This window comes from Oryctolagus cuniculus, chromosome 12, assembly GCF_051225735.1.
Source record: "Oryctolagus cuniculus isolate XC-2025 breed Fujian yellow rabbit chromosome 12, ASM5122573v1, whole genome shotgun sequence".
NCBI lineage: Eukaryota > Metazoa > Chordata > Mammalia > Lagomorpha > Leporidae > Oryctolagus > Oryctolagus cuniculus.
The window spans coordinates 109,939,346-109,964,438 of NC_142878.1; the positions used below are offsets into that span (position 1 = coordinate 109,939,346).

Sequence of the window (25,093 nt, forward strand, 5' to 3'; positions counted from 1 at the left end):
CCCCACAGGCCGCGGTGCCTGCTGGGAGTTGACGGAGTGGCCAGTGGCTGGGCAGGTGAGTCTGGGACCAGGCTAAGCTCTTCCTTGTGTGCCCATGGGAACCCAGGTCCAGGGTTGCTGCCCCCACAGTCCCAGCCACCCACCCGCTGGGCTGTACCCAGGTCTGGTGAGGTGGGCTCTGGTCCTGGCCTTTCCTAGGCCCCCGGAGGCCTCTGGTCAGCCCTCTGAACTGGCTGCTGCTCCCGATCTCGTGGGCAGGAAGGGAGATCCCAGGAGGCCAGATGGACGGCGCCCCGCCCCGCTGCGTCCGCCCTTATCTCTCCTCCCAGCTGCCGAGGCAATCGCCGTGAGCTGGTTTCCGCCTGGCTCGCCGCCCCGCTGAGGGCTCCCATTGGACCCCTGGGATCGGCCGGGGCTGCCCAGCTCCGTGTCCTGCACAGCCAGCCGGCTCACCCGGGCTCCTGCCGGCCGTGGCTTGGCCTGGAGGCCGCAGCCGGGAGACCCTGAATGAGACCCGGGAGGGGAGTCCGAGGCGGAGAAACCCTGCCCTCTCTCCTCCTGGGCGTCCCTTCCTTGGGCCCAGGGGTCCCCAGCGTGTGCTGATGCTCTCTGCGGCCGCGGCTCCCAGGACTCCGGGTCTGGGCGGGGGTGGCGGCGGCCGCTCCTGGGGACACTGCTGTGCCCAGGGCTGGGGCGGGGGCTCTGGAGCTTGCCCAGTTCCCCTCTGCCCCGGCCCCGGGGGAGTTTCCTAAGTGTCGGGGCTGGTCATGGAGTGGTCCAGGGCAGGTGCAGGTGCGGGCAGCCGTCTCGGGGGATGCGGCCTCCGCCTCCCTCCTCCCTCCCTCCCTCCCTCCCAGGCGATCTAGGTCAGCCCTGTCCCTCCCTGGGAGGTGTGAGCTTGTTACAGGCACCGAGGCTATTGTTAGAAACGGGCGCTGGCCCCTTCAGATGTTCCCCTGCAGGGCCCAGGGCCACCCGACCCAGAGGCTTTTGTCCCCCCCTTCCCCCTCCCCCACCCCACTTCCATCCTGGACTGGCAGAAGGGAGGCCGAGGCGCCAGGGGCCCCTCCCATCTCTCAGACTCTGGCTGGGATGACAGACAAGAGGGTCCACGGGTCAGGCCTGGCCCTCTCCCGCCAGCCCCAAGGGCTCCCACCCAGGCAGTGCCCAGGACACACATGCCAGCCACTCTGACGTGCCTGGGGTTGCCGTCCTGGGTGTGGACACTTGTTCCCGGGATGCAGGAGCAAGGAAGGACTCAGCCGGGCCTGGGAGGGAAAGGAGCCAGCGTGAGCTGAGGCCCTACTGTGTGCCGGCTGCAGACGACACATCGCCTGATTCCCAGCGCAGCCCTGGGAGCTGGCAGTGAGCGACCCACTCCACAGACAGGGAAGCTGAGGTTCAGGGCAGAGGAGGCCCGTGCCCGGGGCTGCTCGGTGTGGCCCCGCAGCTGAGAAGCTGCCCCCAAGTGCTAACGTGAGTGGCAGGGTGCGGTGAGGCTCGCGATGGCCTGGAAATGACGGCGCTCACCTCCACCCCGCCCCATCGGCGCCAGCATCGTCAACCCGGGTTTTAATGGTAGCTGGAGAGCAAGGCAAGTGTTTGCCTCGTGCGGGGACCTGCAGCCCGGTGCACAGTGCGGGCACAGCCGTGTCCAGCCTTGGCCCCTGCAGCCTGGAGCTGGCACTGCTGGACACTGGCAGCGGGGCGGTGGCCTCGGAGCCTAGGGCGCCCTCCTGGCCCGAATGGCGGTGCCTGGGACACGATCTTCCCAGGGACCTTTGACCCGTCCATCCGTCCATCCGTCGATCCGTCCACCCATCTGCAGCAGCCGCCAGCTCCCTGGACGCCCGCGTCTGCATCCCGGGCTCTGGGTGGCCCTGGAGGAGGAGGCGGCTTCTGTGTTCCTGCCACCAAGGCACAGGTAGTTGCACCTCCGCTGTGCGCGCTGACAGGAGTCCCGCTGGCCACCAGCCCTGGCACCAGCACCGGCACCTCCGGCGTCTGCGTTATGTGCCTCTCATGTCCTTGGACTCTCCTCGCCACGGAGGTCATGATCCAGGCAGAGTCAGACCAAGGCTTGGTCTTGGGAGAAATTTCTTTGCAAAGAAAGCAATGCAAGCCGGCACCGCGGCTCACTAGGCTAATCCTCCGCCTTGTGGTGCCGGCACACCGGGTTATAGTCTCGGTCGGGGCACTGGATTCTGTCCCGGTTGCCCCTCTTCCAGGCCAGCTCTCTGCTGTGGCCAGGGAGTGCAGTGGAGGATGGCCCAAGTCCTTGGGCCCTGCACCCCATGGGAGACCAGGAGAAGTACCTGGCTCCTGCCATCGGATCAGCGCGGTGCGCCAGCCATGGCGACCATTGGAGAGTGAACCAACGGCAAAGGAAGACCTTTCTCTCTGTCTCTCTCTCTCACTGTCCACTCTGCCTGTCAAAAAAAAAACAAAAACAAAAACAAAAAAACAAAAAACAACGCAGGTGCCGTGAGAAGAGGCCACGGTGTTGCGTGGGGCTGGTGCTGCCCTCAGACCCGGAGCCTGTGGACGGGCACAGTGGCCGCAGCTGCCCGAGGCTCCCGGAAGCCCCTCTGTGGCGTCTGTTCATCCCTGTTAGGCGGGGGTGCGTTCAGGCGGAGCCCCAGGTGCTGGCCTGCTGGGTGTGGAAGGACTCAGAAGGGGAGGCAGAGCGGTGCCCTGCACAGAGCCGTGTGCCCGAGTGACCCGGGGTGGGATCCTGGGCAGGGCAGCGGGGCACTCCACACCCAAGCGACATCAGAGCCAAGAGCGTTGAGCTTGGCTGTGGGCGGGGGTCCCTCCCTTGCCGTGGGCTCCCTGCTGGCAGGCGCTGATTTCGAGCCTGGCCTGCCGGCAGGTGGACAGAACATGTTTTCTTGAACGACGTGTGGCCTGGGTTTACCACATCACATCTGCACAGCCAGGGTCTGTGGAGCACGCGCTGTGTCCTGGTGCAGCACACCGCAGTGTCGGGGCAGGCCTGCCCCCGGTGCCCAGCGAGAGGCACGGGTGTCCCAGCCGCTCTCCCTCCTCGGGCAGGGGCTGTGTCCAGAGGCTGCGCCGAGAGCTGAGGCTCTTTAACCAGAGTGCCACGGGCTGGGTGGCATACGCCACAGCCGGGGGATCCCCACGGTTTGGAGGCTGGAGGATGGGTTCGGGGAGCCCCTCCTCCTGACTGGCAGGCACCTCCCAGGGCCTCTACTCCAAATAGCCGTGTGGCCGCCCTGGGCGCTCAGGCTTCCCCAGTGGGTTAGGGAGAGGCTCCTGGCAGCCCTGAGAGACAGACAGCACGGCGTGTGGCTGGCTTCGGCTAGTGAAGGTGCCGGGGCCGGGGAGATGAGGACGGGTGCCGTCAGCGGTCCCTGTCACCGGTCCGCTCCAATCCCCCGGGTGAGGAGCAGGTGGCCTCCTGGTCGGCCGGCACTCAGGAGGGCTGGACACACGCCCAAGGTCACAGAGCTGCCACTCTCACCAGGTGCCGGGGAGCAGAGGGACGCCTCTGGCAGCTTGGCGTCTGGGGACCTGCTGGGGGCAAAGGTGGGGGAGGGGAGCCGGGAGTTTCCTGGCAGGGGCCCCAGGCCCGGAGGCACTGCCAGCAGGGTCGTGGCCCTGAGGTACCGGCTTGCTCGCAGATGGGACTCCCCCGGGGTCCGAGCCCCGCGCTGCCTTCTGGGCCACGGCAGTTACTGAGACGGGGAGCTGATCTGCGGACAGCCTGCAGGTGCCTCCTGCCTCCCTGGCTGTCAGAGGCGACCCTGGGGACGTCCCACCTGGCCCTGGGCCAGCCACTTCGGGTGTGATTTGTTCACAGAATGGAAGGACTGAAAACCAGGCTCCGAATCAGGCAGACCTGGGCCCACCACTGGCTTTCCCACTGTCCCTGGGATCCTGAGCCTGGGTGCACAGGGACTCACGGTCACAGTCACGGGCACGTCACAGAGGGTTCTGTGGTCTAAGCGAGAGGACAGCCCGCATGCAGCCGTGGTGTCGCTGTCCCTCCTGGGCGGGCTCTGGGGAAAGAGGGGATGAGCTCAGCTCCCAGGAAGGACCCAGGGCTTCTCAGCTGCAACACGCAGGGTCCACCTTCACAGGGGCTCAGGTGTGGGGGTGGCCGTGGGCTCCCCGGGACCTAGACCCGGGCTAAGGCCACTTTTCAGGAGGGAGGACTAGGTCACGAATGTCGGGGTGTCCCGCTCCCGACTGCAGGGGTCTGTCCCTTTGGGCCTTGCTTTCCCAGCTGAAGTGGGCTCATGGGGGAGGGGGCTCAGTGGCTTTTGACAAGCCCATAATTTGCAGTCAGGAACCCTCCCAGGAGAAATATTTAGAATAGAATAGCTTGGAGGGATCAGACTGCGCTGAGCGGCTGGGGGTCCCCCAGGGCTGCCCAGGCCAGAGGTAGACTCGCGCCTGGCTCTCCACCCCCTCCTGCCCTTTCTTCCCCGTCCTGGAAGCTTTGGCAGGAGCGGGGGGGGGGCGGGCTAGGACATCTGAGGTTGGAGACGGGCTGGGGGTGTCTGCTGGGCGCTATTAAAGTAACAGCATGGCTGCCAACGTATCTTAACTAATCCTCAAGATGAATGATTCATAACAGCGTTATCAATTAATAATGGCTTGCAATTTCTTGAACACGTCTGCACCCAGTGCTAAGCACTTTACGCATGCAATTGAATCGCTTTGAGAAGGCAGCCCACTCGAGTTAACAATTCCGATCGCCCTTTTCCAAATGAGGAAATGTGATCAGAGAAGTTCAGAGACTTTCTCGAGGTTGCACAGCGAGGAGCAGGGTGGGAAGCAGGCTGGGAGAGAGGTCACGAGCCCACGGGCCTGCACGGCTCCCTCTGCTGCAGTCCCGTGGCCTGTGACGGGCTTGGGGAAGCAGCGGGCGCACCTGTGCCCACTCCTGGGCTGCATGGGGCTGCGGGTCCCCCTCCCCGCCATCTGCATCCGCCTGGGCCCTGCAGCTGCAGCCTCCCTCCCGTGGCCTGGCCCGGTGGCCTCGTGCGCCGGGCGGACGCGGCGCAGAGGGCGCGCAGCGGGGGGCTCGCAGGCCACCCACCTCGGGGTCCGCGTCCGCCTGTGCCGCAGATCTTCCACATGACCTACGACCTGGCGAGCGCCGTGGTGCGCATCGTGAACCTCATCGGCATGATGCTGCTGCTGTGCCACTGGGACGGCTGCCTGCAGTTCCTGGTGCCCATGCTGCAGGACTTCCCTGACGACTGCTGGGTGTCCCTCAACAACATGGTGGTGAGTGGCCGCTGCTGCGCCGGGCTCCGCCCACCCCACCCCACCCCACCCCACCCGCAGCTCTTGGCTGCGAGCTGTCACTGCCACCATGTGACAGCCCGCACGGCAGCTGGGTGCCCCTGGTGTCCCCCCACCCCCCGACACACACCAAGGAGATGAAGATCCACACTGAGCCTGGCAGGGCTGGGCTGGCAGCCGCCGTGTCCCCGGGAGCCCGTCAGAGGCGGCCAGCCCGCCGGGGCACCGTGAGCAGCTGCGTCAGGGCCAGCCACAGCGCCCCGCGCACGGTGGAGTCCTGAGCGGGAAGGGAGGGGCGGACAGCAGGGAGGGCTCAGGGCCGGAGCCCTGGGGCAGAGCTTCCCCAACCTGCTCGGGACAGGGTAGGCTCAGCATCTCCGGACTTGTGGGTCCCGACTGGGCTCCAGCCAACCCCTGCCTCTCGCCAGCCAGTTTGGTTTGGTCCGAGGCAAAGCCCCAGGGCCCCAGGAAGGAAAAATCCACTTCGAGGGAGGTGGAAAAGACCTTGAAGCAGCTCTGAGCATCAGGCAGACCCTGAAGTGCAGCCTGGAGAAGGCCGCCTGCGTCGCCCGAGGCGGATCCCTGCTCGGGTGCCCTGTTCCCCGGGCCCCTTCCACCCTAGGGGATCAGCCCCACACACCGCACCCTAGGCAGGACTGAGCCGCCAGAGCCCAGGGACTGGCTCAGCTCCGGCCAGCATGGCCTCCGGCTCGGTGACCTTGAACGGGACACGTGCCTGGCAGGCTCCCGTGCCTTTCTGTGGGTGCTGCTGGGAGCATCCTGGTGCCCGCTGAGTGCTGGGGCTCTGGGCGGGGCTCCAGGGAGACGCTGGGGGGGGGGGGCGTGCTCACCTGGCGCCCCCGCATTTGGGGCAGAATTCAAGAGAGGGCTCTTCTGACCCCAGTGTTTCTTCACTGAGACCAGCGGGGGGGGGGGGGGGGAGGCTCACTCTCCACCTGCTGCCCTATGCCACGCACTCCAGAGTCCACCTGCAGGGTGGGGGCAGGGCTGGAACCAGAGGCTGCAGCCCTGGCTGGGCGGGCTCGGGCGGGGTTCATGGGGGAGCCCAGTTGGCGGCTTCAGCGCCGCTCACCCAAACGAGGGCAGCATTTCAGCTCAGCTCTGCTAGAGCTCGTCCCCCCCGGGGGACGCGCTGCTGGGCTCATGATTGAGGTCAGTGGGGAAATGGGCTCTAGCTGGCAGCTGTTTAGGGGCCTGGGGGACCCAGTGGCTCAGCCTGGGCCCAGCTGCTGGGCTCCAGGCTGCAAGGGGTCAGAGCTGGGCTGGGCCGGCTCCCCGCCCTTCGCTGGGGCTTCCTGATCCCTGCACCCCACTGCAAGGCGGAGGCCTAAATGGAGATCCTTTGTGCCTGGGGGTGCCCACGTAGGCCTCGCTGCCTCACAGCAAGGCTGGGGAGCCTCAGGGAAGCGTTAGGGACCTCCGCAGGGCTCCCCCGTCATCGGTGGCCCACCCATGCGTCTGCCCACAGAACAACTCCTGGGGGAAGCAGTACTCCTACGCGCTCTTCAAGGCCATGAGCCACATGCTGTGCATCGGCTACGGGCGGCAGGCGCCCATGGGCATGTCCGACGTGTGGCTCACCATGCTCAGCATGATTGTGGGCGCCACCTGCTACGCCATGTTCATCGGCCACGCCACTGCGCTCATCCAGTCCCTGGACTCCTCCCGGCGCCAGTACCAGGAGAAGGTAGGTTGCGCGGAGCCGTGGTCCACTGGCTTTCTCTGGGTGGGGAGGGGGACCTGCTCCAGGGGGTCCAGGGTGCAAGGGGGACTCAGTGGGGGAGCTGAGAACAGCTCGCCCCCCCTGACGCCCATCACCGTCTTTTTCTCTCCGGTGTGCGGCCTGTCTCTCCCTGTGCCTTCCACAGGGCCAGGTCCGGCCTGTCCTCTTTGGCGACAGCCCCTCCCCCTTGGTTTTCCTCTTAGCCCCCGGCCGTCCTCGCTGTGCTGTGCCAGCTTCTCATCCCAGCCGTGACACTCGGGTCCTTGGTGGCAGGCGGGGCCTGAGCTCTCCCGTGCTGTCTCGCATGTCCTCCGGGCGTTTCTGTATTACCAGCCCAGCCCCCAGCCCCCCAGCCCGGTGCCTGTCTCTGCAACGAGGCCCTAGCTAGAGCTGGGCATCTCCACATGCTGGCCATTTGATGCCTCCTTGGCCACGGCAGCCTCGTGGCGTCGGTGTCTGTGGGCACTTTGTTCTCTGCCCTGGCTCCAAACCGTCTCGTCAGTGGCCACCCCTGCCATTACTGCCCGCGTCGGAATGGCAGCTCCTTCTGCAGCCTGGCCGGCTTCTCGCCCTCCCGGGTCACGGCACGGCTTCCCCCGGGAGCCCAGACGCCATCTCTGCCGTTACTGCGTGCACAGCAGGAGGGTGACACTGAAAGACAAAGCGGCCGGCATTGCCTCTTCAGAGTGCCTGCTTCACTGGCAGCTGCACGTGGACAGGCTCCTGGGGAGTCTCCGCCTGCCCCGCCTCGGGCCCCGGCTGTGGCTCGGGCCCTGGCCCCTTGTTCCAGGCTGCCCGTTCCCCCTGCCTTGGGCTCTCCCCGGAGCTCTGCTCCTCTTTCTGCCTGGCACCGTCTGCAGTCTGCCTGAACCTCACCTCCTGGATGAGGCTCTGTGACTCAGCTGCCCCCTCCCAGCCGACACGGCCCCGCGGCTCCCCCTGCTTCTCCTCACGCGCCGGCACGCCCGTGACAGCTGGCTTACACGCAGCCGTCGGCGCCGGCAGGTCAGGGGCAGGAGCGGCCCCCAGTGTTGACGCACTGCCTGCCTGCCCACGGCTGCCTCTTGGGGGTGGGCAGAGGAGCAGGCAGAGCCGGGTGGGGGAGGGGTGGGTGGAGGAGCAGGCAGAGCCGGGCGGGGGGGGGGGGGGAGGGCTCACTTGGGGAGGAAAGGATTTCTGGGCCAGTGACGACCGAGGGCAGCCAGGAATGAGCCTGTGTAGGACGCAGGGAGTGGGCTGGGAAGGAGAGGGGAAGGGGGGGCGGGGTGGAAGGTCAGGGCTTAGCCCAGCCCAAAGTTAGGGTCAGCCAGGGCCAGCCTCAGGGCTCAGCCTGGAACCCGGAGCAGGGCTGATCAGGGCTCAGTGTGTGAGACAGGATCAGGGCTCAGCATGTAACCAGGGCCAGGGCCCAGTGTGTGAGACCAGGGTCAGGGCCAGGGCCCAGTGTGTGAGACCAGGATCAGGGCCAGGGCCCAGTGTGTGAGACCAGGGTCAGGGCCAGGGCCCAGTGTGTGAGACCAGGGTCAGGGCCAGGGCCCAGTGTGTGAGACCAGGGTCAGGGCCAGGGCCCAGTGTGTGAGACAGGATCAGGGCTCAGCATGAACCAGGGCCAGGGCCCAGTGTGTGAGACAGGATCAGGGCTCAGCATGTAACCAGGGCCAGGGCCCAGTGTGTGAGACAGGATCAGGGCTCAGCATGTAACCAGGGCCAGGGCCCAGTGTGTGAGACAGGATCAGGGCTCAGCATGAACCAGGGCCAGGGCCCAGTGTGTGAGACAGGATCAGGGCTCAGCATGAACCAGGGCCAGGGCCCAGTGTGTGAGACAGGATCAGGGCTCAGCTGCTTGTGACCCCTCCTCGTTTGTCCTTTGGCTGGTAGCTCCCTCAGTCTCTCTCCAGGTCTCTTCCATGTCTGGCTTAAAGAGGCTGCCCTGGTTCCGACCGCCGACGGGGGCGTAGGGACCCCCTTACATGCACGTGGGACAGAGCTGGGTCACTGCCTCATGTTCGCCTCCCCTCCCCAGGCACCACCGCAGTCCAGGGACAGTTGGGGTGAGGGTGACTTATAGACAAATCTCTGGTGTCCAAGCCTCCGCTGGGAGGTCCCGGCTCCAGCCTGCTTCTCCGCTGGGCTGGAGTTGCCCTCAGCGAAAGGGTCTCCACTGAGGCCAGGGTGGGGGACAAACATGGGAGGAGTCAGGCAGCCCCCAGTGCCCTGAGCCGTCGCAGCCCAGTCCTGCCAGCCTGGGGAGACCGTGCCTCCCCCTCCAAAGCCTGTGAGGTCACCCCATCCCCCTAGCCCCGTCCGAGGGCCCAGAGAGACTGGAGTGGCCTCCTGGGTAGCCCGTGTGTGTGTGTGTGTGTGTGTGTGTGTGTGTAACTGGACAGTCCCCATTGCCCCACCATCTCCGTGGCCGTGGGCCCTGTGAGGGTGGCTGGAGTCAGGCACAGGGCGATCTCACCATACCTCGCACACCAAGGGCCTCAACTCTCCAGGGACCACGTTCGGCCAGGCAGGGCCACGGCGCCTGCGCCCCGCGGGGTGGCCGGCTGCCGGAAGTGACCGCGCCCCTCTCCCCGGCCCCAGTACAAGCAGGTGGAGCAGTACATGTCCTTCCACAAGCTCCCGCCCGACACCCGCCAGCGCATCCACGACTACTACGAGCACCGGTACCAGGGCAAGATGTTTGACGAGGAGAGCATCCTGGGCGAGCTGAGCGAGCCGCTGCGGGAGGTGTGCTGGGGGGCGGCGGCCGGGGCGGTGTGCTGGGGGGCGGCGGCCGGGGCGGTGTGCTGCGGGGCGGCGGCCGGGGCGGGGCGGCGGGGCGGCGGGGCGGCGGGGCGGCGGGAGGTGTGCTGCGGGAGGTGTGCTGGGGGGCGGCGGCCGGGGCGGTGTGCTGCGGGGCGGCGGCGGGGCGGCAGGCCGGCGGGCCGGCACTCCGGCACTCCCTCACCTCCTCGCCCTCCTCCTGCCCCGGGAGCAGGAGATCATCAACTTCAACTGCCGCAAGCTGGTGGCCTCCATGCCGCTGTTCGCCAACGCCGACCCCAACTTCGTGACGTCCATGCTGACCAAGCTGCGCTTCGAGGTCTTCCAGCCCGGGGACTACATCATCCGCGAGGGCACCATCGGCAAGAAGATGTACTTCATCCAGCACGGCGTGGTCAGCGTGCTCACCAAGGGCAACAAGGAGACCAAGCTGGCCGACGGCTCCTACTTCGGAGGTGAGGCGAGCTGGGGCCCCCGGGGGACGGGGGTGGGCAGGGAGGACAGAGGCACGCGCTGCTATGACCAACCCTGTTCCACCTCGTGCCATCTCACGTGGGGGAGGGGGAGCAGGCCAAGCCTCCTGGCCTTTATTTTTTTTTTTTTTTTTTTTTTTTTTTTTTTTGACAGGCAGAGTGGACAGTGAGAGAGAGAGACAGAGAGAAAGGTCTTCCTTTGCCGTTGGTTCACCCTCCAATGGCCGCCGCGGCCGGCGCGCTGCGGCCGGCGCACCGCGCTGATCCGATGGCAGGAGCCAGGAGCCAGGTGCTTTTCCTGGTCTCCCATGGGGTGCAGGGCCCAAGCACCTGGGCCATCCTCCACTGCACTCCCTGGCCACAGCAGAGGGCTGGCCTGGAAGAGGGGCAACCGGGACAGAATCCGGCGCCCCGACCGGGACTAGAACCCGGTGTGCTGGCGCCGCTAGGCGGAGGATTAGCCTAGTGAGCTGCGGCGCCGGCCCCTCCTGGCCTTTATTTATTTATTTATTTCCCTGAAAGGTAGAGAGACAGATGTTGTTGGTTCATGCCTTGAATGCCCTCAACAGCTGGGGAGTAGGGGCCACGTTGAAGCCAGGAAGCTGGGGACTCCATCCTGGTCTCCCATCTGGGTGGCAGGGACCAAAGCACTTGTGCCATTACCTGCCACCTTCCCCGGGCGCGTTAGGAGGAAACTGGGACTTGAACCCAAGCACTCCAATATGGGATGTACGACACCGCCTCCCTTCCCCCCCCCCAAGGGCAACTCATGGCATTCATGTTAGGGAGTTAATGTCACATATGACAGGGCAGAGAGCGCGCCTCAGAGCATCCTTTTGCTGTGGGAGGGGGTGGCATCCAGTGTGGTCAGGGCCTGGCAGGTGGGGGCCTTGCAGGGCGTGGGGCCCGCGGTCAGGCAGTGCCCACCTCCCGTCCCCCCGGCAGAGATCTGCCTGCTGACCCGGGGCCGGCGCACGGCCAGCGTGCGGGCCGACACCTACTGCCGCCTCTACTCGCTGAGCGTGGACAACTTCAACGAGGTGCTGGAGGAGTACCCCATGATGCGGCGCGCCTTCGAGACGGTGGCGCTGGACCGGCTGGACCGCATCGGTGAGGGCGCGCGGGGACAGGGCGCGGGGGCGGGTGGGGGCGGGAGCGCTCGCCCCTCCCCTCCAGCCTCCCGGCTCGGGCCTGAGCACCTGCTCTGTCGTCCAGGCAAGAAGAACTCGATCCTCCTGCACAAGGTGCAGCACGACCTGAGCTCGGGGGTCTCCAACTACCAGGAGAACGCCATCGTGCAGCGCATCGTGCAGCACGACCGGGAGATGGCGCACTGCGCCCGCCGCGCCCAGGCCACCACGCCCGTCGCGCCGGCCATCTGGACCCCGCTGATCCAGGCGCCACTGCAGGCAGCTGCCGCCACCACGTCAGTGGCCATCGCGCTCACCCACCACCCTCGCCTGCCCGCGGCCATCTTCCGCCCGCCGCCCGGGCCCACCACGCTCGGCTCGCTGGGCGCCGGGCAGACGCCGAGGCACCTGCGGCGCCTGCAGTCGCTGGCGCCGTCGGCGCCCAGCCCGGCCTCTCCAGCCAGCAGCCCGTCGCAGCCGGACACGCCGTCCTCCGCCTCCCTGCACGTCCAGCCGCTGCCCGGCTGCTCCACGCCCGCTGGGCTCGGCTCCCTCCTGCCCACGGCCGGCTCGCCCCCGGCCCCCACACCCCCCACCACCGCTGGCGCCGCCGGCTTCAGCCACTTCCACCGGGCGCTGGGCGGCTCCCTGTCCTCGTCCGACTCGCCCCTGCTCACCCCGATGCAGCCCGCTGCCCGCTCCCCGCAGCAGCCTCCCCCGCCGCCCGGGGCCCCGGCGGGCCTGGGCCTCCTGGAGCACTTTCTGCCGCCTCCGGCCCGCTCCCCGACGTCCAGCCCGGGGCAGCTGGGCCAGCCCCCCGGGGAGCTGTCCCCAGGCCTGGGCTCCGGGCCTCCGGGCACGCCAGAGACGCCCCCGCGGCAGCCTGAGCGACTGCCCTTCGCGGCGGGGGCCTCTGCGGGGGCTTCCCCGGTGGCCTTCAGCCCCCGAGGCGGCCCCAGCCCCCCCGGCCACAGCCCGGGCCCCCCCAGAACTTTCCCCAGCGCGCCGCCCCGGGCCTCGGGCTCGCACGGGTCCCTGCTGCTGCCGCCGGCGTCCAGCCCGCCGCCGCCGCCGCCGCCCGCCCCGCAGCGCCGCGCCACGCCGCCGCTGGCCCCCGGCCGCCTCTCGCAGGACCTCAAGCTCATCTCGGCCTCGCAGCCGGCGCTGCCCCAGGACGGGGCGCAGACTCTCCGCAGAGCCTCCCCGCACTCGTCCTCGGGGGAGTCGGTGGCCGCCCTGCCGCCCTTCCCCAGGGCCCCCGGGAGGCCCCCAGGCGCCGGCCCCGGCCAGCACGTCACCCTCACTCTGCCTCGGAAGGCATCCTCAGGGTCTCTGCCGCCCCCTCTTTCTTTGTTCGGGCCGCGAGCCGCCTCTGCCGGGGGACCCCCGCTGACTGCGGCACCCCAGAGGGAACCAGGGGCCAAGTCTGAGCCAGTGCGCTCCAAACTGCCGTCCAACCTGTGAGCCAGGCCTCCCTCGCTGTCCTGTCGTCTTGTTTCTCCCTGCCTTCAGGTTTGACTGTGATTAGGAGATACACCAACAATAACCGCTACCATTGCCACACACACACACACACACACACACACACACACCCCAGAAAGCCCAAGTCAGCAGAAATAACCAGGTATTCCTAGAGCTATAGATTTTTGGTCACTCGCTTTTATAGACTATTTTAATACTCAGCACTAGGGGCAGGGGAGCAGGCAGGGCCCAAACACAAGAGGCAGAGGAAGGCAGCTGGGGTCCCCGGGGTGGGGCGGGGCGGCCGAGTTTGGGGGTGCGGGAGCAGACCTGCCATTGTATCCGTTTTAGGGCAGCAGCTTCCATCAGTCCCCTAGCTGTGAACTTGCAGCCCCACTCCGCCAGGGCTCATTTCCTGTCCCCAGCCCCGGTGTGGTCCTGGGGAGCCTCAGACTCCCAGGACAAGAAGGGGCCGGGCCTGAGGGCCTGGTGTTTTTCTACTGCAATTGTAGCGAGATATGTATATGACTATGTATACGTACATGTATGTAAGATGTGTATATGTATAGCTATGTAGCGCTCTGTAGAGCCATGTAGATAGCGACTCACATGTGCACACACGTGTGTGCGATCTAGCCGTCATCCCCATGTCGCCACCCCCCACCCTCGCCTGGCCCCTAGGCTGGGTGCTGCAGGCTCTGGGGTCCTCAGGGAAGAGAGGGCCCCCGAGACCTCGTAGCAGGACCCCGTCCCCGTCTCTGGGCTCAAATGCAGTCCCGGCCTCACCTCTCAGCGCGTGGAAGCCGAAGACTCTGGGCTGTGCCTCCTGCGCCAGGGCCTCAGCACCCCATACCCTCTGGGGTCTGCTGGGAGCTGGCGCTGGTTTCCCACGTCTCCACCTTAACCCCTGATTCCCTGGGAGCCTACTTCACAGCTGAGGAAGCTAATGCGGGGCGATTTTCCCAGCATTCCGTAACTAGGAGTTCTGAGCTGGAAGTCCCATTCATACCTGCCTGAGGCTGGGGCCTATGTCCCTTCGGTCCCCCAACTGTCGGCAGGGGGTTGAGTGAGGCAGTCCCCAGGTGTGAGGGAGCGGGGAGAAGCCAGGTTTGGGCGATAATCAGGTCTGGGTCCAAATCCAAGCCCTGCCAGCTGCTTAGCTGTGTGACCCTGGACAAGTTCTCCGAACTTTCCAAGTCTTACCTCATCCAAGGTGAAAATCATCGTCTGGTCTCCTCCCCAGGACCTCTGAGGCCCAGGTAAGAGCACCTGGCACACACAGCAGGTGCTTAGTAAACCCCCTTTCTCTGTCCCCTCCGCGTGTGCCAGCCCCTTGCTCCAGCGAGCTGTGGGCGGCCCGAGGGGCTTTGGCCCAAGCTCCAAGACTTAAAAATCTCAGGACTCAGAAGGTGGCTGGGTCTCCCCAAGGACCCGAGGGACGTGTGTGACACAGTGGGCTTTGTGCCAGGCCTGGAGATGGGGGAGAGGCAGAGGGAGCGGTTGGAGGACGGGGTGGTGGGTGGGACGGAGCGGGCAGTGGGGGAGCTGTAGTAGACTGGGGTTTTGTGGGGAGCTCCACCGACCTGGGGGTCAGCAGGAAGGCCTCATGACATGCTGGGCTTGTTTACAGAGACAAGAGGGAGCCACAGCAAGCTCCAGGGTGCGGACAGTGAGGCTGCGCCCTCTTCCAGCAGGATTCTGCCTGCCTCCTCCAGGGTGGGAGCAGGTGTGGCTGCGAGACCCAGAATAGGAGGGCTGGTCTCCTCCATCCAGAGCTCGGAGCCAGAGTGTGGACACGGTCAGGCTTGGCTGGCAGCTGTCCCGGGATGTGGATCGGCCCGGCTGCTCCACGGAGGGGCTGTAGGGTTTGGGTGGGGAGCAATAATCCAGCAAAGAAGGGGGTGAAGGACCCCAGAAGCCCCCTTGGTCTCACCCGTGCTGGAGAAGCCCCTTGGCCCAGGGGTCAGAACAGGAGATACTGCAGCGGCCCCTCTGGTTTTGCACACCCTGCCCTGCGTGGACAGGGGCTCAGGGAGGCAGCAGGGCTCAGCCCAGACCCACCTGCTGGTCTCGGCAGGGGTGTGGGCATAGAGCAAGGAGCCCCCTTGCCACGCCACGGCCCCTTATCCAGGCACACACGCATTTTGTAGGAGCTCTGACCGAGCCCAGCCCCTCACTGGGTTCTCCCAATCCCAGTCCCCTCCCCCACACAAGCAATTTTCAAAATCTTCCACTTTTAAAACAGAAAACGGTAACTGCGCGTGTTGTATATTTTATTTAAATAAAAAAAAATTCCAGCAGAGGCTGCCTTCTTCTGGGGACCAGGGGTCAGGGTGAGGCCGCGAGGAGCGTCAGGTCAGCCCCTGCAGCCCGTTTCTGAACCCGTGTTCGCCCAGCTGTGGGTGCCAGGTGTGTGTCTGCTTCTGGGAGGGCGAGTTCCACTGGAGAGGGTGACAGTGAGGGTCCCAGAAGGAGGAGGCAGGAACAACCAGCACACGAACACCGCGCGGCCGGAAGCAGGAGAGGCAGGCGGGCTTCGGCAGCAGGCCGGTAGCTGGGGACACAGATAACCAGGCTGGGGAGGCCTGCAGCGGTGTGATGGGGGCTCCGGGCTCGGCATGGTCAGGCAATCTGAGGGCTGGCCCAGCCCAGACTCGCTGCAGAGAGATGACGGGGGCTCCAGGCCTGGCTGCAGACGGCCCCTGTGCTACTTCTGCTTGCACAGTGTCCGCTCTCAGAACCCTGCCAGCCCTAGGGTCCCTCGCAGGTCCTGGGGACCCCTCCCCCGACAGGCTCTGAGACACGCCCCTCCCCCAGGCCCTAGGACCTTGGCAGTCCCCACGCTGGAGCGTATCACCACACAGGGGAGTTCTCGGTAAAGGTGGGGAACCCTTCCCTGTGCTGTTCCCTGCTGTTTCCATAGCAACTTGTCTGGGATTCCCCGGTACTCAGGGAGGACATGCGTCTCCATGACAACACCCCCCCCCCCGGTCCTTAGGGAGCCAGTGCTGCCCCAGTCGCTGCCCTTGCCTTCCCCACCCCCATGAGGGCCCTGAGTCGGCACCTGCTGTAGTGTCCACATCGCACCCTCCACTCTGTGGAGCCTCCATCGGTGACCCGCAGGGCACGGGGACAGCATCACGGCCGCAGGCAGCAGGTGCTCCCCGGGCCCCTCCACGGGCTCGGCTGGGACGGCCAGGGGCGGGGGCACAACTTGCAGGGATGCGGGGCGTGCAGTCCGGGGGACTCCCCGCAGGGGTTAGGGGGCAGAAAGGACTACGTGTGTCCTGGGTTTATCTTCCCGTGTCCTGCTTATTGTAGTAAAAGCTGTGACTGCCCTGCCTCCCCCTGCCCCAGTGGCACTCAAGCCTCTGGCCAAGGGACATCTGCCACGCTGAAGGTGGTGTGGGACATGTCTGCCTTCCTGGCACCAGACTGGACATTTGTTTAAGAGAAAACCCCTCTCTTCTTGGCCGCTACCCCTCCCCTGTTCAGCTCACTTCTGTCCCTGGGTCACTTCTGCCCCCTGAGGTCCATCTTCCTCTTCTAACAGCCCAGGACCAGGTCTTCGTGGCTGGAGCGGGTCCGGGGTCTGCCCTCCCCATCTTTGTGGTCAGCTTCAGCTTTAAGGGCCTCCAGAGGCTCACCAGCCACTGCCTGGACCGTGACGGTGACCATGACCACTGGATCACCTGCCTGGCCCAAGTCTCCCAGCTTTCCCTTTAGTTCAGCCCCACACCTGCTGAGCCTCAGCTGGGCTCCTCAGCCTGGACTCTTGTATTTCTTTCTTTCTCTCTCTCTCTCTCTCTCTTTTCCTTCCTTCCTTCCTTCCTTCCTTCCTTCCTTCCTTCCTTCCTTCCTTCCTTCCTTCCTTCCTTTCTTTCTTTCTTTCTTTTTAAAGATTGATTTGATTGGAAAGGCAGAGGGACAGAGAGAACACCAGATCTTCCATCCACTAACTAGTTCACTCCCCAAACGGCCACAACAGCCAAGGCTGGGCCAGGCTGAAGCCAACAGCCTGTAACTGCATCTCGCTCTCCCAAGTTCTTGGGCCGTCACCCACTGCTTTCCAGGAACGTTAGCAGGGCGCTGTATTGGAAGCAGAGCAGCTGCCTGCCAACCGGCACTGATACGGGAAGCCAGCCTCGCAAGCGGCGGCTTAACCTGCCACGCCACAACGCCCGCCCTTTTTATTCCGGAGGGCGTGGCTCCCAGTGCACCCACCTCCTTGCGATGTTGCTTCCTCCGTATTCGATCCATTGAGATATCGCACACTCACCCAAGCAGATGCGCTGGGTGGGCAAGATTCAAAAAGCAAGGTGAATAGTCACAGGGAACATGAGGGGTACTGTGGACCCCCCCCCCCAGGAAGACCACTCCTGTGAATTTTAATTCTTAACTTTTCAAGCTACTTTGTTTGCATCCGTAAACAACATTTTCAGATGCGTACCAAGGCGTGGGGGGTGGGGATGGGAAGTGTTTACCCTTGTGGGGAGGCGGCAATTACCCACAATATGGGCCAGCCAGCATTGCTGACAGATGGTGATAACAGAATCCAGAGAAGGGAGGGGGCAGGCATCTGGTACCATCGTTAAGACACTGCCAGGGGAGCTTCCAGCCACGTGGGAGGGCCTGGGTTCAAGTCCCGGTTCCACTTCTGATCCAGCTTCCTGCTAACGTGCACCCTGGGAAAGCAGCAGCAGATGGTCCGAGTACTTGAAAATCTGTCTCCTCTGCTTTGCAAATAAATACAATTTTAAATATCAGAATGGGTCTTAGTCAGTTTTATTATGGTTTTACAAGTGAGGCACCTACTGATTCACTCTCCAAGCTGGGGCCGCACCAGCTTGAAGCCAGGAACCTGGAACTCAATCCAGGTCTCCCGGCACCTGCTGGGATGAGCCGGGACTTGACCCCAGGCACTCCCACGTGGGGTGCGGATGTCCTAACCGCTAGGCCACTGCTCCGGCAGTTTCCCATTTGGGCTCGTTTTCTGGTTCTGTTGGACCCTTTACTTCCTGGGAAGCGAGCCCCTGGGGAGTGTGTCTGCACTTCCCCTTCTTCTCGGCTCTGCTTGGGCAGGGCCGGGGGTCTCATTTCCCTTCTGCGGTGGACTTGTCACCCTCGGGGACACTGCGTCGTGGCGGCATGCTCTTGTCTCACGTTCCCCAGGGCACTCTCACTGGCCTCGTCACACTTCCGGGCAGGGCTGTTCCTGTCCCCTCCTCCCTCGTCTTGTTTCCCTGGGGGCCTGCACACAGTAGGCCCTGAAGAAAACCCACAGAAATGACGAATGGCTTCCAGCTTCTGAGCTGGCCCCGAGCGTCCCTTCTTCCCTTCCCACTTCTTACCTCGGGCTCTCCTTGGCATCAGCTCCAGTTTCCCTTCTTTGCGTGAGTCTAGAATGTTCTTCCACTGCGTCTCCTGACAACCCCCAGGCAACCTTGTCTAGGGGGCCTCGGGCACTGCCATGTCTGTGGTAACAGGTCCCGGCTCCCCTTCCACCAGCATGCCCAGCGAGACCTGGGTTCTCAGCTGATGGAAAACCCGCCCCAGCCGTGGGGTCTCTCCTGGCTGGGCGAGTCCCCACTCTCTCCTGAGGGCTACCCCTTGGCTCTGCTGGGACCCCACACTTCATCCAAAATCGGGGGGCTGAGCCCAGGCCTGGTGCAGTGGGCTGGAATTCGCGCCTTTCCAGACCACTGGGCCACAAGCAGCAGGCAGCTTCCCCAACTCCAAGCGGCCTCAGGTTGCAGCCCCCACAAGGCTGCCTCCCCCAGCCTGGCGAACCTCTCCCGAGGAGGCCGCTCCCAGGGGCCGCCACAGTCGCTCTGCTCTAGCCCACGAGGCGGCGGGGCAGGTCTGTCCCCCGTGCCAGGCAGGTGCTGGGCCCAGCCCGCCTGCCGCCCTTGGCGAGGTCACAGCGGGCTGGAGGAGGCAGAGGTGCAGGGGCCCCGACACGCCCCCGGGCAAAGGCAGTGAAGCGGTCAGCTCACCTGGTGCAAACACGGAAATCCATGTGCAGTTTGTAACCTAACGTGTATTTTTCTATGAACCCTTCCAGGCCCCCTCGTGTGAACAAAGCCTGGGTCTTCAGGGTGAGACATTGGCCAGCAGAGAGCGCCAGTAGGGAGCAGGAGCAGGGAGTCAGGCAGAGGCGGCCGCACAGAGCCCCCCAGCCCCGCAAATGGGAGGCTGCGGGGGCCGCACCGGCCGAAGGGAGGGGCAGACGCCATGGGGACGCCCTGGACTCCTGGTGGCAGGGGAGGGGGGGACGCAGCGGGGACGCCCTGGACTCCTGGTGGCAGGCAGGGAGGGGCGGACACAGTGGGGACGCCCTGGACTCCTGGTGGCAGGGGAGGGGGGGACACAGTGGGGACGCCCTGGACTCCTGGTGGCAGGGGAGGGGGGGACGCCCTGGACTCCTGGTGGCAGGGGAGGGTTGGGCGCAGCGGGGACGCCCTGGACTCCTGGTGGCAGGGGAGGGGGGGACGCAGCGGGGACGCCCTGGACTCCTGGTGGCAGGGGAGGGTTGGGCGCAGCGGGGACGCCCTGGACTCCTGGTGGCAGGCAGGGGAGGGGCTGCCGCGGGATGCCGAGGCTTCAGCCCCTGGGAGACTGAGCCAGGGGTCACAGGCGTCTGTTCTGGGAACGCTGGCTGAGCAGCGTACAGAAGCCTTGAAGCAGGAGTGGAGAGTGGCTCCCAGATGTCTCCTTGGGAGCCCGGTACACGGGATACACCTGTTAGCCAGGGCACGCACCTGCCGGCTGGGACCCCAGGTGGAGAGGGGAGGCGCCCGCGGCAGAGGCCAGTCTGCCTCCAGATGAGGGTGGGGCTGAGCAGAACCCACTCTGTCCACCTGCAAGGCCGCGTCCTCCCCTGCCAACTCCTGTGGCCACCCAGTGTCCACGCAGGGGTCCCCCACAGAGCCAGCAGCAAGGCCCACACAGCACATGCTAGGCTGGCTGCGGCTCCTCTCGCTGGGAGTGACCACGACTCCTGCAGGGCCATGTGCACAGCGCCAGGCCGCCTCCCAGACTGCCACATTCCAGAATGGCCAGCGCTTTCCCACCAGGGCCTCCCCCGCCACAGCCCTCCTCCATCCTGGTGGTGGGGCCCGCCCCCCCGCACCCACCCCCTCCTGCCCCAGCAGTATTTCAAGCAATTCCTGACCCTTCTCGCCAGAGCGAGCAGCAGGCGCGCCCCGTGAGCTTTTGGGGGCTCAGCCCTAAGCCACATTCTCGGGTCACAGGATTCTCCCCCGCAGCTACCGTCTCCCACCCGTCCCTGGTGGCCGAGTCTGGCCGGTGCCTGTGTGCCGGGGTGGCCTCCTGGCTCCCTGCTCACCAGACCAGTACCCTGCCGCCCCCACTGCCTTCTGTGCCAACCCACGCCTCGCCCCGCAGCAGACTGGAGAGGCTGTGGCCTGGAAGGCGCTTCCTCCTCTGACACAGATCCCCTGGCCTTAGCTCCGGGCACGTGGCGTCTGCGTCGTTTCTTAGGAGTCTGTCGCTGTCACCCTTCAGGTGGGGTCATAGCTGGCACCACCGCCTGAGACCCGGGGGTCCCTGTGAGGGAGGGACGGGGTCTGGGAGGTCTCCCGACAGCTGCGGCCACTTGTCCTGGGGAGGGGGTGGTCTGTGCACTTGTCTAGGAGACCAGCGGCGGCACTGGGCACCGAGAGGAGACACTGTCTCTTCCCTGAGCCTACAGACTTCAGGGCGGAGCCAGCAGAGGCCGAGATGCGAGCCAAGGGCTCCACCTAGGGATGCAGGGGGCAGCACGGCCGCGGGACCAGGAGCACTCGGGGAGGGGGGGGTGGCTGTTCCCGAGCGGCTTCTGTGGCTGGAGCCTGGTGCCGCGAGGTTCACACGGACAAGCACAAACGCGGGCCCTGTGAGGAGCCTCCCCCCAGGGCTGCAGGAGGGTGGGCGCGCGGCCACAGCGGAGCACCGCCCACGTGCTCCCGCCCAGCCTCGCAGGGTCTGCAGCTGCTGCGCCCACGGCCATCCGGGAGTGAAGGCAGCGGGGTGGGGGTGGGGGGCTCGGGAAGGCGTGGCGTCTCCTTGCAGACCCCTGCTCCAGTGTCCGGCGCCACGGGCGGTGGGCCACGAGCGGTGGGCCACGAGCAGGAAGGCCAGGCCCCAGGGCTCACCGCCTGGCACGGGGGCTGCCCGTCACTGCCCGGTGTGGCCTTGGTTCCTCAGGGCGACAGGCTGGGGGCAGGGACGGGGCTCATCCCGGGGGCGGGGGTTGGTCAGTTCACCTCCTGAGACCTCCTCCCCGTGTCCCCCTTAGAACACCCGGCTTCACGACGGGGGTGTCACCCAGAGAGGCCCAGGGTTCGGAGAAAGGAAAATAACTCTTTGACCAGACCACAGTTCGACTGGATTAAAAAAAGTGTATTGGATTTCCAATACTAAATAAAAACATGAAATTCTCTCTTTTTTTAAAAGCCATAGAGTTTACAGCATCAACTACAGAAAAGGCCAAACAAGTGTGTATAGAAACGCGTCCCGACGCCCCGCGCCCCGTCCACAGGCAGCGAGGCAAGGACCCCGCGGCCCCCAGGCAGCGGCTGAGGCAGCGCGACCGACCGGGACAGCACAAGACACGCGATGGTTTAGTTCCAAAAGTCACAGGAAAATGTTAAGAAAATGTATTAAATTGTGAAAAGGTGCAATACAGAATAGGTTTCCTTTTTCTTAGTTTAAAAAAATCCCCAGCTTTGAACAGTTATTTAAAAATAGGTTCCCACCCCCACCCCGCCCCACCCCCACTCTGCGGCAGTATCCAGGTCCCGAGGCCCTGAGGTAACAGTGGGGGGCACGGAGGGGGCGCCTCCAATACTGAGCGTGTTCTTTGGGCAGAGGCGAGGTGGGCGCCGGGCAGGCCTGTGGCTCCAGGGCTGCGGCCCCGGGGTCTCCAGGATCCGGGACCGGGGGGCGTGCAGTGAGGACGCCGGCATCGCACTCTTCATGGCCCCAAAGCAATAAACACAAGAGTGCCCCTCGCAGAAAATGAGGTGTGACGAGACCCCGGGAACCCGCGTCCGAAGGCGGGGGCCTGCACGAGGCCCCTGGGGGTGCTCAGAGCCGCGGATTTCTTCTAAGCCCCGCACGCCGTCCCGGGGACCAGAGGCAGCCTCCCGAAGGCCAGGCCTGTGTGTCACTTTGGGTACCGGGGCTGCTTCACCCACGGGGAAGCCGCCACACCTCACTGCCGGCTCTGCTGAGCGGTGGCTGGAGCCGGCCGCCCGCCCTGGAGAGCGAGGCTCTCAACGCCGCGGGGAGGGAGCAGGCTGTGAGAGGGTGGGGGTGCACCCCTCAGCCTCCACCTCCCCTGGGGGACCAGCGCTGGCAGCAGGAAGGGGCCTCCCTCCCGCCTCACTCTGACCTCCAGGAGGGGGCGCTCAAAAGCGGCTCAACCTCCAGCCCCCTATTGCACGCAGGATTTTAAACCAGATGCAAAATGAGACTGCACTTGCGATGTGGCGACAACCGAGAGGGACATGCCAGGAAAGCCCGTCGCGACGCGTCCATCCTCTGCGGGCTCCCGACAGAAAGCACAGCCCAGCCGGGGCGGGGCGGCTGCCTCCGCCTCCCATCCCACCCCACCCGCCCCCAACACGAAACTGCACAGGAAGCAAGGAACAAGCCTTCTCGGAGGAGCCGCGCTTCGCCGCCAGCTCTGCGGCCTCACAGTGGTGGAGGAGAAAGACAGGCTTTAATAATTAGGATAAAAAAATAACGAAACAGTTTACCAACAGCAACGCAACATTTGCGCCCCTCCAAGGGATGGGTTAACAGCTGGCGGAGGATGCACTGACTCGGCTTAAAAACAGAAAACAACCAAAAACCAGCCCACCCCTTGGAACAACCCCACTGTCAAAGTCTTTCCATACAGAACTGGAATAAGCAGTCAAATGCCAACCACTGCGGAGAACACCACGGACGTCCTTGGGTTTTCGATAGCTTCTCTTTTCTCGAAGGTAAAATAAAATACAATCATACATGAACGCCAATGTCTACACGCCACACGGGTGACAGTCACAGCACCGAGACGCGGCCTGAGCAAAGAGAAACGCAGGCTGCATTCCTCGCCTTTGCCCCGGACACAGAATTTTGGCCCATGGTGCCCAGTCCTGCGGGTGTCAGCAGGCAGAGGGAAGGCGTCCTCCAGGCCGACCAGGGAAGGCGGCGGCCAGGCCTGGAGCCGGCCCCCGCGGAGGCTGCCCCGCTGCTCTGCGCTAGCCACGTCCCGTGCTGCCCCTCGTGCTCTGTACAAGTCCTCGTTGCCAAGGCTCCGCCCACGACCTCTGACCCGGGCTCCGAGCCGCGCCCTGGCGAGGGCCGTCACGCGGTCGTGATAGCGTTCAGGTCCTTCATGAGTCCTTCCAGGTGGGCCATCTCTTTGGTCAGCTCATCTGGTTCGTAGCTCTAGGGACGAGAGAACAGCGTCACTGGGCAGGCTCTGCGGAGCTGTCCAGAAGCAGAGCCCAGAGAGACGGGGGCCCAGGGGGCAGGTGGGCTGCCTCGGACGACTGGGCCGCAGGTACCCAGGCTGGCATGGGAGGGCGGGTAGGAGGGCACACCCACAGCACTAAGATCCACTTCTGGCCCCTGATCGTGGCGCAACCCCCTCCTCCCAGCACGCTCCCCAGGGTCACAGCGGCCTCACCAGGCCCACGTCCAGGCCCCTGCCGTGTCGGCACAGGCCTCCCTGGTGCCTGCGCCCCAAGCTCTCCTCCACAGCATCTCGTGCCCGGAAGTGCCGAGGCAGACGTGTCAGCTGGGACGTGGAGAGGGCAGCGGGGGGCCTGCGACTGCTGTTGCGAGAGCAGCCACTCCAGCGCCTTCTCCAGCCTCCAGTTCCGAAAACGCACGGGCGGGACTGGTGGTGGGAGAACAGGTGGACGGCTCCGCCCAAGACAGGAGGGCGGGCAGGAGGGCTGTGTGCGCGTGGTGTCCTGGGTGCTAGCTAAGAGGCTGCCCTGAGATACCGCAGACGGGGTTTCTCGGCACAGATCCTGGCTCCACAGGTGAGCCCATGGGTGGTGGGGACTTACACTCTCGGAGTCTTCCAGCATCCGGGTGGTCTCCTGCACCTCGGGGGCACTGGGAACCACCACGGGCATAGGAGGCCGGCTCCTTCCCAGAGTCCCGATGGAGGCCGTCTTCACGGCGTGAAGGTGGTGGTTCAGAGCTGGGGGAGGGGACGGGAGGGGGAAGGACGCGGTCAGGCCTCGGGGGCCGCCCAGGCCGAGGCCTCGTGCGGTGCGTGGGGGCACACACACCCAGGGCAGCGGTCCTGAGCAGGGAGGGCCGCCGGGCACTCAGGAGGCCAGAGCACAGCACGGGCCCTTGCGGGATGTCCAGGAGCACACGGCACCTCTCCTGAGAATGCTGGGGACATTTTCATCCTCCATGCAGGGTGCAGGACTAACAGGGCCCCCACCTGCAGTCATGGACTGCACTGGCACTAAGAAAAGGGGTTTCACTGGGGCCGGCGCTGTGGCGCAGTGGATCCCATATGGGCGCCAGTTCAAGTTCCGGCTGCTCCACTTCCAATCTGGTTTTCTGCTGTGGCCTGGGAATGCAGAAGATGGCCCAAGTCCTTGGGCCCCAGCACCCACGTGGGAGACCAGGAAGAAGCTCCTGGCTTTGGACTGGATCAGCTCCGGCCGTTGTAGCCATCTGGGGAGTGAACCAGCGGATGGAAGACCTCTCTCTCTCTGCCTCTCTGTAGCTCTGCCTCTCAAATAAATTAAAAAAAAAGAAAAGAAAAGAAAAGAAAAAGGGTGCGCGGTGGGGGTGGGGGGGCGGTGGGTTCACACGGGACCATGTCTAGGAGGAGCACTACACATGGTCTGTCATGCCATCAGCCCTGTGCATGACAACGTGGGAAGCAGGCACAGAGCACTCCGTCTAGGAGCACGTGGCGGCGAGCACGGGATGCCACCACTCAAAGAAACTGCTCAGGCATTTTCTGGAAAGTGATTGAGGCCAGCCGGTCAGTTCAAGACAAAAATATACAGTGTTTTCATTTTGTGAATGGGAAATTCATGTTTTACAAGAAAACTGCAATACTGAAAAGCTTGTACCTGCCGCCGCCACCCTGGGCTTGCCGGCCTCCCTGCACTTACACAGACAGCGGGTGTCTGAACGCTGCTTTATTTATTTATTTTTTTTTGACAGGCAAAGTGGACAGTGAGAGAGAGACAGAGAGAAAGGTC

At 64.9% G+C, this 25,093-nt stretch overlaps 2 protein-coding genes across 3 annotated transcripts in view; one reads left to right on the top strand and one right to left on the bottom strand.

The window, feature by feature from the left end:
• HCN4 (hyperpolarization activated cyclic nucleotide gated potassium channel 4) overlaps positions 1 to 12,945 on the top strand; it is a 36,636-nt gene extending 23,691 nt beyond the window's left edge. The window contains 6 exon segments of the mRNA NM_001082707.1: positions 5,101 to 5,262; positions 6,770 to 6,988; positions 9,611 to 9,757; positions 10,008 to 10,248; positions 11,212 to 11,376; positions 11,482 to 12,945. Of these exon segments, the coding sequence (NP_001076176.1) occupies positions 5,101 to 5,262; positions 6,770 to 6,988; positions 9,611 to 9,757; positions 10,008 to 10,248; positions 11,212 to 11,376; positions 11,482 to 12,860 (2,313 nt within the window). The 3' untranslated portion in view covers positions 12,861 to 12,945.
• An 8,294-nt stretch (positions 12,946 to 21,239) lies between these two features.
• NEO1 (neogenin 1) overlaps positions 21,240 to 25,093 on the bottom strand; it is a 222,686-nt gene continuing 218,832 nt past the window's right edge. For both annotated transcript variants that reach the window (XM_070054696.2, XM_070054697.2), the window contains exons 27-28: positions 23,927 to 24,063; positions 21,240 to 23,297 (exon numbers count right to left, since the gene is read on the bottom strand). In XM_070054696.2, the coding sequence (XP_069910797.2) occupies positions 23,214 to 23,297; positions 23,927 to 24,063 (221 nt within the window). In that variant the 3' untranslated portion in view covers positions 21,240 to 23,213. The remainder of the gene's footprint in view (positions 23,298 to 23,926; positions 24,064 to 25,093) is intronic.